Source organism: Rhamphochromis sp. 'chilingali' (genome assembly GCF_963969265.1).
Source record: "Rhamphochromis sp. 'chilingali' genome assembly, chromosome: 9".
NCBI classification, from domain to species: domain Eukaryota; kingdom Metazoa; phylum Chordata; class Actinopteri; order Cichliformes; family Cichlidae; genus Rhamphochromis; species Rhamphochromis sp. 'chilingali'.
Genome location: NC_137936.1, coordinates 6829964 through 6843866, shown reverse-complemented (window position 1 = coordinate 6843866; position 13903 = coordinate 6829964). Strand labels below are relative to the sequence as shown.

Below are 13903 nucleotides of genomic sequence, written 5' to 3'. Positions count from 1 at the left end.
CTGGTTGCACTTCACTGACGAAGGAATAAAGGGAGAGAAAATTGAGGCGAGCGGAAATTTCTCTCTGGAAGGTTTAAAGGAAATTTACTGTCTAATTAGACCCAATAGCTCCCAAAGGTTTCACACTGAACTGACGTCGCTGCAGTAGCCTCAGGTGCTAAAACCACCGCCACACTCTCTACCATCTTTCCATCTTTTCCTGATTTACATTCCCTCCCTCCCCTACCTTCTTCCTCCATCTGTCTCTCTATCTTTCTGTTCTCTTTCCTGCCTTGGCTATGCCATCTATCAGGTCCCCCAGGGCCCCCCACCAGCATCCATGTAGAAGGAATCACTGATACCACAGCCTCTCTGTCCTGGAGGCCCGGTCCTGATAATCACAGTCCAATTACGGCATACACCATCCAAGCCAGGACACCATTTTCCCTCGGGTGGCAAGCTGTCACCACAGGTAAGCTCTCTCCAACCAGCTGTGGCCTCCTCCAGTCACCTGGAGGGGGCCACTCTTCATCATGCCTCGGCTGTGAAAATATTGAAGATGTAATTTTTACCCCAGCATCAATTGTAGTGGGACCATTGACTCCCATTTTATCGCTCTCTTCGGAATCCTGAAACATGGATCTCGTCCCGATGATGAAGCTTGTTTGCCACAGCCGTAATTTGATAGTGCAGTTAAGTAATGGGATCGGTGTAATCTTTGCCCACATCCTTTATGGCACCCTTAACATTTACACATGATTGGCGTAATATGCTTTTATCTCGTTCTATTGATATTTTTGTGAATTAGGACACTTTTATCAAAGATGGTTTTACTGGCTGCATTGATTTGCCAAGCAAGGGTCATAGATTTGTAACAGAAATACAATGTGACCTTATAGGGGCTCAGAACCCAGAGGAAGAAAATTAGTTTTTGCCTTTTTAACTGGAATCATTTTTATTATTTTTGTTTTCAATATTCAGTCCCTTACAGTGATTCTGGTGTTTTGCTTGTTTCAGCTGACTTAACAACTACACAGTGCCATGCATGCATTATTAAAGATTTCAACAAAGATCACCAAATTGGCAATGTAATGGTTAATGTATGTGTTTATGTGCATTTTTTAAAAATCCTTATGCGTCCTTGTGTGGTATTGGAAATGTGCTGTGTAACTACCATGTCTGTTAGCCTGGAGGATAGCATGCTACTGATGCTTAGCTGAGACACTCCAAGAACACACAGCCACACACATTCATGTGTTGAAACTGAAGAGGGCACTGTGTGTTTTCTGCCAGTTCCTGAGGTGGTACGGGGCACCCGGCTGACAGCTACAGTAATAGACCTGAGCCCTTGGGTAGAGTATGAGTTTCGAGTCCTTGCGAGCAACTCCATCGGGACTGGCGAGCCCAGCAAGCCATCCAAACAAGCAAGGACAAAAGGAACATGTACGTACTGAATCTGTTTTCAAAACTGACCAGTATACATATCATTTACCCAACTTTCTGAATACTTTTTTTGGAAATACTGTTCCCAAAATGTTTATTAATGCTGGAGGAAGGGAAACCGTTAGCCTTGCTCTGTCAATACATAAGTGAAGTTATCAGCTAACACTAGCAAGCTTGGTTGCATGAGAAACTCAAGGGGAGAATCACTCCACGTCACGCGGCATTCCTGAGGAACGCAAAAGGTGACCTTCCGTGTTCTTATGGTAGCGCCGGGTTATGGATAAAATCTAGTAGAATGATGCTCCCGTGGTAATACACGTTCCAGCCATGTATTCCAGCCCTAACCTGAACCAGCACTTTAATGGTAAATGGCCTGCATTTGTATAGCGCTTTACTCAGTCCCTAAGGACCCCAAAGCGCTTTACACTACATTCAGTCATTCACCCATACACACACACATTCACACACTGGCAATGGCAAGCTACATTGTAGCCACAGCTGCCCTGGGGCGCACTGACAGAGGCGAGGCTGCCAGACACTGGCGCCACCGGGCCCTCTGACCACCACCAGCAGGCAAACATGGGGTTAGTATCTTGCCCAAGGATATTTGGCATGCAGCCAGGATGCAGCCTGGGATCGAACCACTGATCTTCTGATTAGTGGCTGACCTGCTCTGCCACCTGAGCTACAGCCACCCCACTTTAATGACATTAAATAGTGTTTTCCAAAGCGATTTTAATAAAATGAACGAACATGTGTAGATTGATTCCAAACCGTTCTCATATTTCCTCATTTTTCCGATCTCGTCATTTAGGGATGTGTTGGGTGCCCGGAAGCGTAATATGTTGATGATTTGTCACCTAGCGTAAAATATTACGCCTCGAGAGTGAGAATGTGTTGGTGTCACAGCATCTGTCAAAGTGGCCACACCCCAACTCCAGTTTCCAGATGGGTGATCAGCCGCCATAAATTTGTTATGAAACTATCCATAGATGCCAGAATCTTTTTTGTGGTTGGCTGTAAAGATGCTTTTTAACACTGTTAAGTTGGGCATTTCAACATGGGAGTCAATGGGGATGAGCACGCTTTTGGAGCCAGGCTCAAGTGGCCATGAGAGGAACTGCAGTTCTTGCTACTTGTAGTATGTTGGCTTCAATGTTCAGCCTTGGTTCCTGCTTATTTCCACCACGTAATTCCCACCCGAGATGGACTTTTTGTTTTCAGTCAAGCATATGTTCATTAGTCAACTTGACTGGTTCTGTTAGATCTTCTTACATCTGCACAGAGTTTTTTCACAACTTCTGTCTTTAGTTCAGTTTTTTTTCCGTTTTTGGGATTAATTTTTTCAAGTAACCTTTGACAAGTAAAGGGTATAAGCATATTTTGTAAAATGTCAACCAATAGGCTGTCCTGATAGGTGGAGCGCATACCAAAAAATGCTCCCAGGAGCTCCCGGTTTGAGTCCCAATAGGCAAGACATTTGCTCCGTGTCGTTCCCTCTACACACTTCTCTCTACACACGTGTCCAATAAATTTAGAAATGCTGATAAATATCTTAGGAAAATAAAATACAAAAACCTTGAATATACAGTCAGTGTGCTGGATATCATTACTGCCTCAAAAGAAAATGAAAGTCTCATTCAAATTGCAAAACATCTCTAAAAGCTTCTTTTAGCAGTTTAACAAGTTTAGATTCTTTACGTGTTCCCTTTTCGTCTCAGAGATGGGAAGTTTGCTGATGTATCTGAATGCTGAAGTTCAGGCTTGTCACACACTTACCTCTCTTAGCAATTTAGGATTTGCTGGAAGGAGCATTATTACATGTGCCTTTGCAGTGTCATGTGAAGTCAACCCAGCTAAGCTGATCTGTCTTCTTCCTTTAGCTCCGAAGGTCACACCAGCTAATGTGAGCGGAGGCGGTGGCAGTCGCTCCGAATTAGTCATCACATGGGAGGTAAGCAAGCTTGCTCAAGACCCCCTCACCCTTGGAGGAGGCAGCCAGACGTCATTATTCTCTGTGGATGTAGGCCTCTGTTTCATTAATAACAGCTGAACTGCTTAATGTATGGCATTTCATTTTTAAGAACAGAAAGGCAATAACTGCTGCTGTCACCCTGGGGGAGAGAAAAATGCTTTTGAGGTTTCAATAAGATAATTAAACTCAGTTGTTCCTTCGAAGTTCCGGCTTTTTTCTGTGATTATTTTCTCACTTTTCTCCTCTTTTCTTTATTTTTCCTTTTTCGTTCTCTTTCTTTTCTTATTTCTACAAGGCCCCCCGCATATCAGCCCGACTCCAAAAACGCATATTTGTTCAAGCTGCTGCTCAGAATCATCAGCTCCTGCTGTGAACCATTTCACTGTTGATGTTTCAGTATGCACAAGTGTGGTTAAAAGGTAACTTCTGCTAAGCGAAGCCCCTGTTTTGCCTCAGCCCCTGAAGTTCTTTATGCCGTTGTGTTTTCACACAAAAGCAGGGGCAGCAGGTTGTTCATAACTATTCCTTTAAGAAATTAAGAAAAGGCGTCTCTCCCCCAGGGTAACAGCAGACATTTCTATTCGCATGGCTGCAACCCGGGGCCTAGAATACAGCTCAAGATATGAATGAAGGTCTGCGTCAATGACACACACAACTCTATATTGGTCAGCAAACATAGCCAGCCAAGAGTTTAGTTTACTTTAGTATGAAACAGAAGACTTTGAATGATTTCTTTGGACTGTTGTTTTTTCCAGGGTGGAACGCAGCATGTATTACTAATGATTTTTACAAAATAAGAATTGGATGCTCACGTTTGAATTTCTCTTGGATTTTCTCTAAACTATGCAGAGTCAAAAGTATACATACGGCTTCAGATATATACATAGACCCCACATATATTTGCTTAAATGTTTCAGTTGGACCTTGACCAGATGTTTTTGGTAGCCAATTTAGTTCATTTCAGATAGAGCTCGACTTATTTCTTAGTGAGCAACCTCTCAGTCCATAGCGATGTAAAACTTAGTTCACAATGGACAGTGACACTTTCAGCAGGTTCTAGCTCATGGCAGCTTGAGCTTTGGTTGTTTCTGGCTTGTTTCTGAACATCTTAACTAACTTCCTCTCATCTCAGGGTCACAGTTGGGTCTTCATCCAAACCTTGGCAAACTGGTGAAATAATTATATAAATAAATAGTTTTTTTTTTCAACTCTCATCTATTTATTTTGAATGAAAAGACAAAACATTACCCTAGGACTGATACTTTTCACCTCATAAATGTACAAATGCTTAGGCAATATCAGTAGCAAACGCTGTGTACAGAATAGGCTTTAAAGTTTCATTTTTTTCATATCTGCTACAGCTGACCCCGAACCCACCATTAGTTACAATGCCAAACTCACTAAACCCGAATTAAATTCTAAAAGGTTTTTCACACTTTTTTAGAAGTAAGAAAAACTGCATAATATAAAAACCATTTGTTGTATTTAGAGGTTACCTCTAATAACTGCAGAGAAAAATCAGCAAACATGAGAGAAGATGCAGTTTTGCTATGATAATAGTAAAATAATAACAAAAAGTTGAAAACAAAGAGTGCTCAAGAATAAATCCCTGAGGGACACCACAGCGTATTCAAGTGTGTTTGTTTCTGTCCGATTAGTACTGTTTTTTTGTTTTTTCAAGAACCTTTAAAAGCTTTGGGTGGTCATTCTGAATGTCTGGAGACCATAAACACTTATTCTAGCAGTTTTAACAAGTTTTATCAAAACAGTAGACCCCACTTCTCTCCAGACAAAAAAAAAAGATGTGCTCTATGTATCTTTTAGTAGACCAGAGTGAAGAGGTTTGGTTTATTCACTAGAATAATGGAGCTATAAATATCTGAAGCATGACCACGGCTACGGCTATGTTATCATGCTGAGTGCTTTGTACTGTGTAATGGATGTGTCTACTTATAGTTTTTGTGTGTTCAGCATGTTTTATTTGAAGACAAGCATTGCCTAAAAAACTGAAAGCCTCGTGTCTGACCATATTTCGTCGCATCCTCACATGGCAACTGTAGTTAAAAAATAAAATATAAAGACAGAGTTGCAGTGTGTTTATTTCCCTTTCTTTTGCAAGTGCTCACACAGTGTTGTTTTCCTGCAGCCTGTTCCGGAAGAGCTGCAGAACGGACCGGGCTTTGGCTATGTGGTGGCTTTTCGACCCCACGGCGCCACAGGCTGGATGCAGGCAGCCGTACCCTCCGCTGAAGCATCCAGATACGTCTTTAAAAATGAGAGCATTCAGCCCTTCTCCCCTTTCCAAGTCAAGGTTGGGGTTTACAACAACCTGGGAGAAGGGCCATTTGGACCTGTTACCACTATCTACTCTGCTGAGGAAGGTGTGTATGATTTGGAGTAGATCTGCATGTCTAGCTAGCAGTGATTCATCACTAAAAGACTGAGTCAGTCCTCCTTTCTTTAAATGGCAGCAGCAATCTCGCAGGCAGCCTTCTTCTATCAGCACTCGCAGGCGTCTTCAGCATACTTTCCTCCCTCTGTTGTTCTAATAAAAAGAAGCCGCTTTGAAACTTTTTTGATGTTCTCTCTTTGAGGGGTCATCAAAGCGCAGTGCAACTTCTAAAACCAGTCTTTACACATTAACTCCAGAGCCTGGCCGAGCGCCCACCAGGGTCCGCGCCAAGAGCCTCTCTGCATCTGAGATTGAAGTTTCGTGGAAAGCTCTGCCCTGGAACGCCAACAAGAAGAGAGTGCTGGGCTACGAGGTGAGCTCTGATGAAATACCTTGTTTGTGTGAGTTTTCCCCTGGATGCATTTCCTGTTTGTATGCGTGTGTGCGCACACATGCCAGCTAATGCTGTACAATCTTGTTGTCTTCTATTATTGATGAGTGTTCGAGACTTATGCACCTTGGGCGTACGAGATAATAGCTCGCTGCCTGCATAATGGTCCAGCCGAGTCCCAGGCCTGTGGGTTTGGTTGTGTTTCTCTTGTTGCTTACCTAAGTACTGTAACCACCCTGATTAGCGTGCTGATGCAATACTCCAAGGGATAGAATGCTTAGCTTCTAATCCACACAACATAGCAAGCAGTGGCTCTGCAGACTTTCTCCGTCAGTTCTTGTCATTTTAATTCTGCTCACTGTTGAAATCCAAGATGTGGACGAAGACGTTTTCGTCGTCGGACTGCGTAAAATGCCAGAATTATAAATTGTTGACCACTCAAAAGCAACAGAGGAGCAGGCCCTCAGCAAACCATTCCTTTGAGGAAAGGCAAATTATATTTGTGCTGTCAAGCATGCCCGCTGTTTTAGCCCTGACAAGCAGGGTGACAAAGAAAATCTGTTATCAGTGGACATTGATGGCAGGGGATTTTTATGGATTCTTTCACTTTTTTTTATTTATTTATTTTTTTGTTTCCCCACTTTTGCACATTTGACCTCAATCTGTACAAACAAAACTTAAACAGAACACACATCTGCCCGGCACAACGGAGGAACACAGTTCACAAGGCGCACAAGGTGGCATGCTGCTAAAGCTTGTTTTCAGACCGCTCACAGCTTCCATCCAGTTGAGTTCACATCTCCCTGTTTCCAGTTTGCACCTCACTGACAGGGTGTAACAGAAAGCTTTTAAGGTGTCCATCGTGTTTTCTGCATTCACGTCTGCGGTTCTACCTTGTTGCTTTTCAGCTGAGGTACTGGAGTAGAAGTGAAAGGGAAGACACGGCCAGCGTGCAAAGGACTGTAGGAAATCAAACATCTACTATTATCCGCGGGGTGAAAGGCAGCACCGCATATTACGTCTCAGTGAGGGCGTATAACACTGCAGGAACAGGTCCTCCCAGCACCACCGTCAACGTTACCACCAAAAAGCCACGTAAGTATGGGATCAAATTAGAGCCTGCAAGAGATTAATGGCTGGCTGAGTTATATTGGGACTAAACTCAGATAAAAGGTGGCCTATTTTAACCTGAATAGATCTCTATAGTAACTTTCACTGATCATATAGGCCAGTCCAGAGTAGATTATCTTCAGAGTTTCAGTTAAATATCAGCTAGAATCAGCACATTAGGCTCTTTTAGGGATATACAGATTATTTCAACTGGTTACCACTGAGCAATTTTCTGCTGATTAGAGGTCTAAATATGCATCAAAATGATACACAGCCATAAAATTGGGATCATGTTAGCTCAGACGTGAAAGTCTGGTAGATGTCTATATCACCCTCGACATTATTTCAACAAACAAACACATTTGTTTGTGTTTTTTTTTTCCATGTCACATTTGATTGTTTTGCAAAATGATCGTGAAGAGACCCCAGGTACACAAAGGACACTGATTTAGTATTGCCAATATGAAATCAGTATTTTCTTCTTTATTGAAAAAATTGTTCATTCCATGCATGCATCAGTTATGCAACTGCTTACTGCAGTTCATGGTTGCCAGGGGGTTTGAGCTTGTTCCAGCTGTCATAGAGTGTATGCATATGTACAAAAGACGGCAGAGTTATTAGTTAGTTTCATCTCATCTGAGAAAAAGATGTGCTTCCAGTATGCATCATCGTTTTTCATGTTTTCCTCATTATATTGTCTGGTTTAAAGTTGCAGAAGAGTTTTTCTCGATCTCCAACCTCGAGTGCATTCCTGTGCAGAGCTCTAGTGATTGTCATCTTCTTACTTGGCAAAGTCATTCACTGCTGTTTTGGCAGTTATTCTATGGTCTTTAGACACATCGCTCACTAATTTCCTTTCTAGAATCTTTTAAATCTTTTAGAATTTCTTGATGATACTTCTCCCTCTGGCTTTACGAGCGTCAACAAGTCTAAATGGATTTCTTTTGTTTTTGCCATGATGCTTTCTCAAGTAGACAGCTCAGACTCTTGAAGAAGTTTTATACTCTGTGTAAATTGGAAGATAACCCTCAGTTTGAACTTAATTTTACAAGCTTTGAGAATTACAAAGTTAAAGCACATCTTTGTACACATTGCACAGCAGTGGTTTGTGCTATGGATAGAAACAATATGGAAATAGTTTATCCTTTCTAAAGAACCTGTGGCTCCGACATGCCAAATTGACTTTTTTTGAATGTGAACAGTTTCCGATGAGTGTGAAATAGAATGGTTATTTTCTTTGTTCTCTTATTTCCAAAGCTTGAGAGGACAATTTTATTAAAACAAAACAAAAAAAAAACCAATATGACTTTTCTTACTGCCTAGGATTAGACATAGACTTAGTTGATTGGGGTCATCAACAATGGTTACCTCAGTGAGTTAACCAAATCTTCATTTTGTTTTGAAGTCATCTTCAACACCTTTTTAAAGACTATTTGCTGGGTCACCTTTTGTATAAGCACAGAGCGTGATGCAGACAGCGTGGGTTCTAATCCCATTCTGTCTGTCTGGTTTGAAGTTGCAGAAGAGTTTTTCTCAATCTCCAACCTCGCAGTACATTCCTGTGCAGAGTGCGAATCCCATTAACTCTTTACTGGGATTTTAGGTTTTATAGAACCAGCTAGCACAAACAAAGGCTGGCTATGTTACAGTTGCTTCACAGTACACCCATCTGATCAGTGTGCCACTGCTCAGCTATCATTTTAAGGTAAATGATGTGTTTTTGCTCTCCCAGCACCCAGTCAGCCACCGGGTAAAGTGGTGTGGAACACGTCGAACTCCAAGATTATACTGAACTGGGAGCAGGTCAAAGCCCTGGAGAACGAGTCAGAGGTCACTGGTTACAAAGTAAGCACCCAGACGCCTTGTTTTGTTAGAAAATTCTGTCCCGTGCCACGCTGCCATAATTCGATCTCGTCTTCTTCAGGTGCTGTACAAGAAGAATCGACACAGTCGCCCCAGCATCATGGAAACAAACACCACCTCTGTAGAGCTGGCGCTTCCTACTGACGAGGATTATATTATCCAGATAAAGCCATTTGGTGAGGGAGGGGAAGGCAGCAGTAGCAGGCAGATCACCATCCCAAGGATACCAGGTCAGTGGAGAGCTAGTTAGTGTCTCCCTCGTGGCTGAGCTGAATAATCCCCTCCCCTGCTGCTGTCTTGGCAGAACAGATTAGCTGCTCCAAAGCGACAGAGACTGGGGAAATAATGTTCTGCATTTGACATTTGTGTAATTACAGCTTCTACGTGACACCAAAAAGTATGTAAAGTAAAGTACTCTATTTAGAGTCCTTTCTGTGCCTCACTCTGCTGCTCAAGGAGTAAGATGAGAACATGTTTTTGATATTTTTATCAGCTCTTAATTGCTAAAGCAGGTTGAAGAGATGTCTCTTTAATAAGAAAAAGGTGGGAAAAAAAACTTATTTCTCTCATAGACTAACAGCCTTTTTCTTTTCAACACCTTTTTCAGGCCCCAACGCAGTCGGCTCAGCATCCAAGGTCTCCACTCTATCAGCACTCAGCACAATAGCACTGTCTTTCACAGCGCGGACATCTTTATGACAAACGTCTCGCAGCAGGCGTTGCATCTGATGTGAAGACGGCGCTCCGGCAGAACGCAAACAAAGCCCACTCCGGTGTAACTAGATCCATTCATTTAGATTTTAGAAGCAAAAGGAAGACGCCGAAGGAAAAAACAACAAAAAAAGACAAAAAAAACCGCCATTGAGATAACAGGGAAGGGGTCCCCTTCAGTGCCCAGGCTAAGTAAGGGAGATTGACCGATGTCGTGACTATGTTGTTACCAAAGCAGCTTTCATAAGAAAAAAATAATCAGAAAAAAATGTCTTATATGCATTTTTTTGTATGACACGTTGAGCTTTTATAGATTTTCTTTTCTTAAATAAATTTAAAGTCTGTCTGGGCGTATTGGGTCAGAACATCTGCATGACAAGCAACATCATCAAATTTTCCAGTCTGGAGGTGAAGAATGTGATTTGACAGATCACCCTTTGTCTTCTAAAATAAGATACTACTTGTGACTTTGGTTCCAGCAGACCAAAGTGAGGTTTTTTTCTTCATTTCTGTTTCTGAACTATTTAAAAAAAAAAAAAAAAGCTTGTCTCAAAGGACTGCATCGACAGCTTTGGCATATGCTGCTATTAATCCCAGTTTGTAAAGAGACAACTAGCATTAGACTTTACATGTTAATGCTTTATCATTCTAGGAAAGTGGCTGTGGGTCATCTTGATATATCAGATAATCCTAATAGGCACTAAGCTTGGAAAGTTTTGTCAAAGCAGTCACATGAAATGTGAACACTGAAAGCGTTATGAGTTGCAATCATTCCTCCTGTCCAAAGATGGCATAGCTCCACTGCAGCCTCATGTTAGCTTAATCTACACTTGTGCTAAAGTCCAACATGAGGTTCTGGTCTTGGTTGTGCCGTGCTCAGACCACACAATTATTTTAATAAACATGCTCAGTGTGTCACGTTAAAAGATTCCAACGTCAGATGTTCATATATGTTGTTTTTTTCTGATTTTTTTTTCTGATATTTGGAGGGCTAAATTATCAGCAAAAGCTAGCTTGATTAGCAAGCAAACCTAAAGTGTACAAGTATAACGCCCCTAAAACTGACCAAAATTAAACTATAACTTCTTGGACAAGCTGTACCTCACAGCAAGTAAGTTATAGCTTGTATCCCAACTGTATCCTTTTTTTTTTTATGATAATCCTACTCAGAATTCTCTCAAAACCCACCAACACCTCAAACATGGTTGAGGAATCCAGTTCAGTGACTGAATTAGCGAAGGTGAAGGCTAACTGGCTGCTTGGCCAGGCCACATCCCTAACTTTAATCCAGAAACAAACTCCAGACATGTAAGCTATGAAAATAGTTTGCCCCAAATACAATTTTTATAAACTGTATATACCAAGCTTTTTAAATAGCAGCTGTAAAGAAGTTAATTGAATCACTCTAGTTGAGCATTTTAACACAAAAGTCTATTAGAACGTACTGTCTTTTGGAATCAGCCTCAAATGACCATTGAAGGATTTGCATGTTGGTTGTAAGCTATCCAATATGCAGCAATAGTTTTTTGTCAGCTCTCATTCACTCAACTGGCTAAAACATGCCTCATAACCTTGCTACATCTTTCTGGCCATGGTACTTTCACGCTAATATCCTATAGTCTTAACCTAGCACTGACTAAATGTTTTTTTGATGTGCCAGTTCCCCTGTTTGTGTCGCCTTGCTGTGCTCCAGCAGTTTTACTGCTATGAAGACAGAACAAACCTCCACGCTAATAGCTGGACTTTGCTAACTGTAGAATGCTAAAATGTTTCTGCTGAACTCTAGAATTCAGTCTCGGACCACAGATCATACTGCAATTGCACTTGGAAGAGATTTTAAACAGCCGGTACGGACAGAAGGAATGATCACAGGGAGCAATAACTGGTTTATTTGTATAGCGTGAGTCTAAATCCCATCATCCTCGATGCTAAAGCATTAGCATATTAGCATGCCACGTTTTTGGTGCCAGTCCCTTGAGGGGTCGGGTTACCCAACAGCTCCCAAAATGTCGATGAAGTACTTAAAGCCATCCACGTGATAATTACCGACTTTGTAACCAGATGTAACATCGAGCTGTCGTTGAGAGCTTCTCCCCTGGGTTCCTCTATCATGGCCGTTTAACAGCAATGGGAACCGGGCCCTTGTGGCTGTCTCATGCTCCTCATTCTTTAAGTTAGTCCTGTGTCTAGAGCTATTCTTTGCCTTCTGTGTGCCTCATCATATGTTCAAAATCCTCAGGTCCTTAAAGAGCCTTAACTTATCATATGTATATCAAAAACATTAGAAACATAGGACTATGAAGCAGCCGTGGTGATGTTTACATGCAGCTTTGTGGATAGAAAACTGTATGTAGTGAGGGGGGCCAGCATCCTTTTCCTGATGTTACAGAGGTGAATTGAATGGCATTCTGCTGTTTCGCATGGGATATTGGCAATATATGAGGCCTGGTGCATTTTTATAGGTGTGTATTCTTAATAAAAAAGACAATGCTGCTGATCTTTTCCTTTTTCCCATCGTCTCCTGATGCCATGTGGGGCTGCTGTGCTACGCAGAGTACAGTGCAGTCTGTATGTAGCTTGTAATCCAGTTAAGTAGTTTGTAGTACGTTGAAGGGAAGTGTACTGTAGGCTACTGGGTCTTGCTCAGAATCATGCATTGAGAAATGTGTAATATACTGTTTTGTACACTTCAGATCATTTATATAAAAGAACCTTTCTAAAGAGATGATTTACTTGGTTTTTATGTATCAACTCTGTTTCATACTGTAGCTAACTGTTGCTCAGCATGACTGTAATTTGTCCTCTCTTACGTCCATTTGCAAAACCGACTGAATGGCTTAAGGACCGTACAAGGTTCGTGCATCTGATAAGTTTGTGTATACTGTGCGTGTACCATGAAAACTGAACCACGATCAGCCTAATGTCTATGCTTCTGTCTCAGTCAGCCCCTCTGAGATGTGCTGGGTCTTCTGCTCATATACGCGCCACAGGAGAGTTTCTTCTGTTGCTGTTTGTTGTTTATACTGTGTTAATAAAGATTACCGATTTATAGAACAATGCTGAGTGCTTCTGGTGCATCAATATGATATCGGCCTGCATGACATATTGCAAGAAAGTGCCCCCCTTGAACTCTTTTCTGTTATACACCTGCACCATTTCATAGGTTTTATTACAACGTGCCCTGAAGGCAGGTAAAATACTAGGAGGACTTCATTCAGTGTAGTGCAGTCAGACTTGGGAAATCTTCACACTACAACTATGACAGAATGTGCCAATAGCACTCATCATTAATACTAATAATCTGGAGAAGAAGCACAGGAATTTTAGATCTCCATATTTAGCAATCAGTCTCTCTTTCCAGATATTCCTTAGCTCAGAATGTGTTTTTATCTCTGTCGATTTTCTCTTGAGAAGTGGCTTCTTCCATGCAAATAGCTGCATTTTTTTTTTTTTTTTTTATTGGTTTTTTTGTTTTTGTTTGCCTGAATATTCTCGGATCTCTATCTGCCTCTTCATCCCTGCCGAGACTAATTTCTAAAACTCTGGACTGTAACAGAAATATTAACGATTGACTTTGTCTTTCCATTAATGTGAACAGGGTAACTTCACCCCCCCCCCCCCCCCCCCCCCCCTTCTCTTAATGATCCACAGCCTTGCCTACCCAAGTTGCAATTTCTCCTCCAGGACGTCTTTCTTTTATTCTCTTTATTAATCTATTATTCTTAATTTATTTATTTATTTTAGCTTATTTGCAAGTCTTGGGCCTGAGTTTGCATGTTCTACTTTTTTTTTCGCTCTGGTTTCCTCCCACAAGCTAAAGACGTAGATGTCAGGTGATGGCTCAATCACATTAGAGTAAGAATAGGACTGCAACCTCCTCACAACTATGTAAAATCAGTGGCTGTCCAGTGATTGCACTGAATTCTTTTCCAGTCGGAAACCGATTGCGAGTACCTGCAGAAACCGACTGGTTGACCAGAGGTTGACCGTGCAACACCCTCAACCTATGGGTGACCACTTTGAAGCAACTGCACAGGTC

General features: G+C 41.7%; 1 protein-coding gene across 2 annotated transcripts in view; it reads left to right on the top strand.

Annotated features, from left to right (window-relative positions):
* The window catches only part of cntn4 (contactin 4), a 215764-nt gene extending 204742 nt beyond the window's left edge, over positions 1-11022 (top strand). For both annotated transcript variants that reach the window (XM_080891754.1, XM_080891753.1), the window contains exons 15-23: positions 293-451; positions 1273-1422; positions 3306-3376; positions 5544-5778; positions 6047-6162; positions 7089-7275; positions 9023-9135; positions 9215-9383; positions 9761-11022. In XM_080891754.1, coding sequence (XP_080747880.1) covers positions 293-451; positions 1273-1422; positions 3306-3376; positions 5544-5778; positions 6047-6162; positions 7089-7275; positions 9023-9135; positions 9215-9383; positions 9761-9852 — 1292 coding nt within the window. In that variant the 3' untranslated portion in view covers positions 9853-11022. The remainder of the gene's footprint in view (positions 1-292; positions 452-1272; positions 1423-3305; positions 3377-5543; positions 5779-6046; positions 6163-7088; positions 7276-9022; positions 9136-9214; positions 9384-9760) is intronic.
* The last annotated feature ends 2881 nt before the right edge of the window (positions 11023-13903 follow it).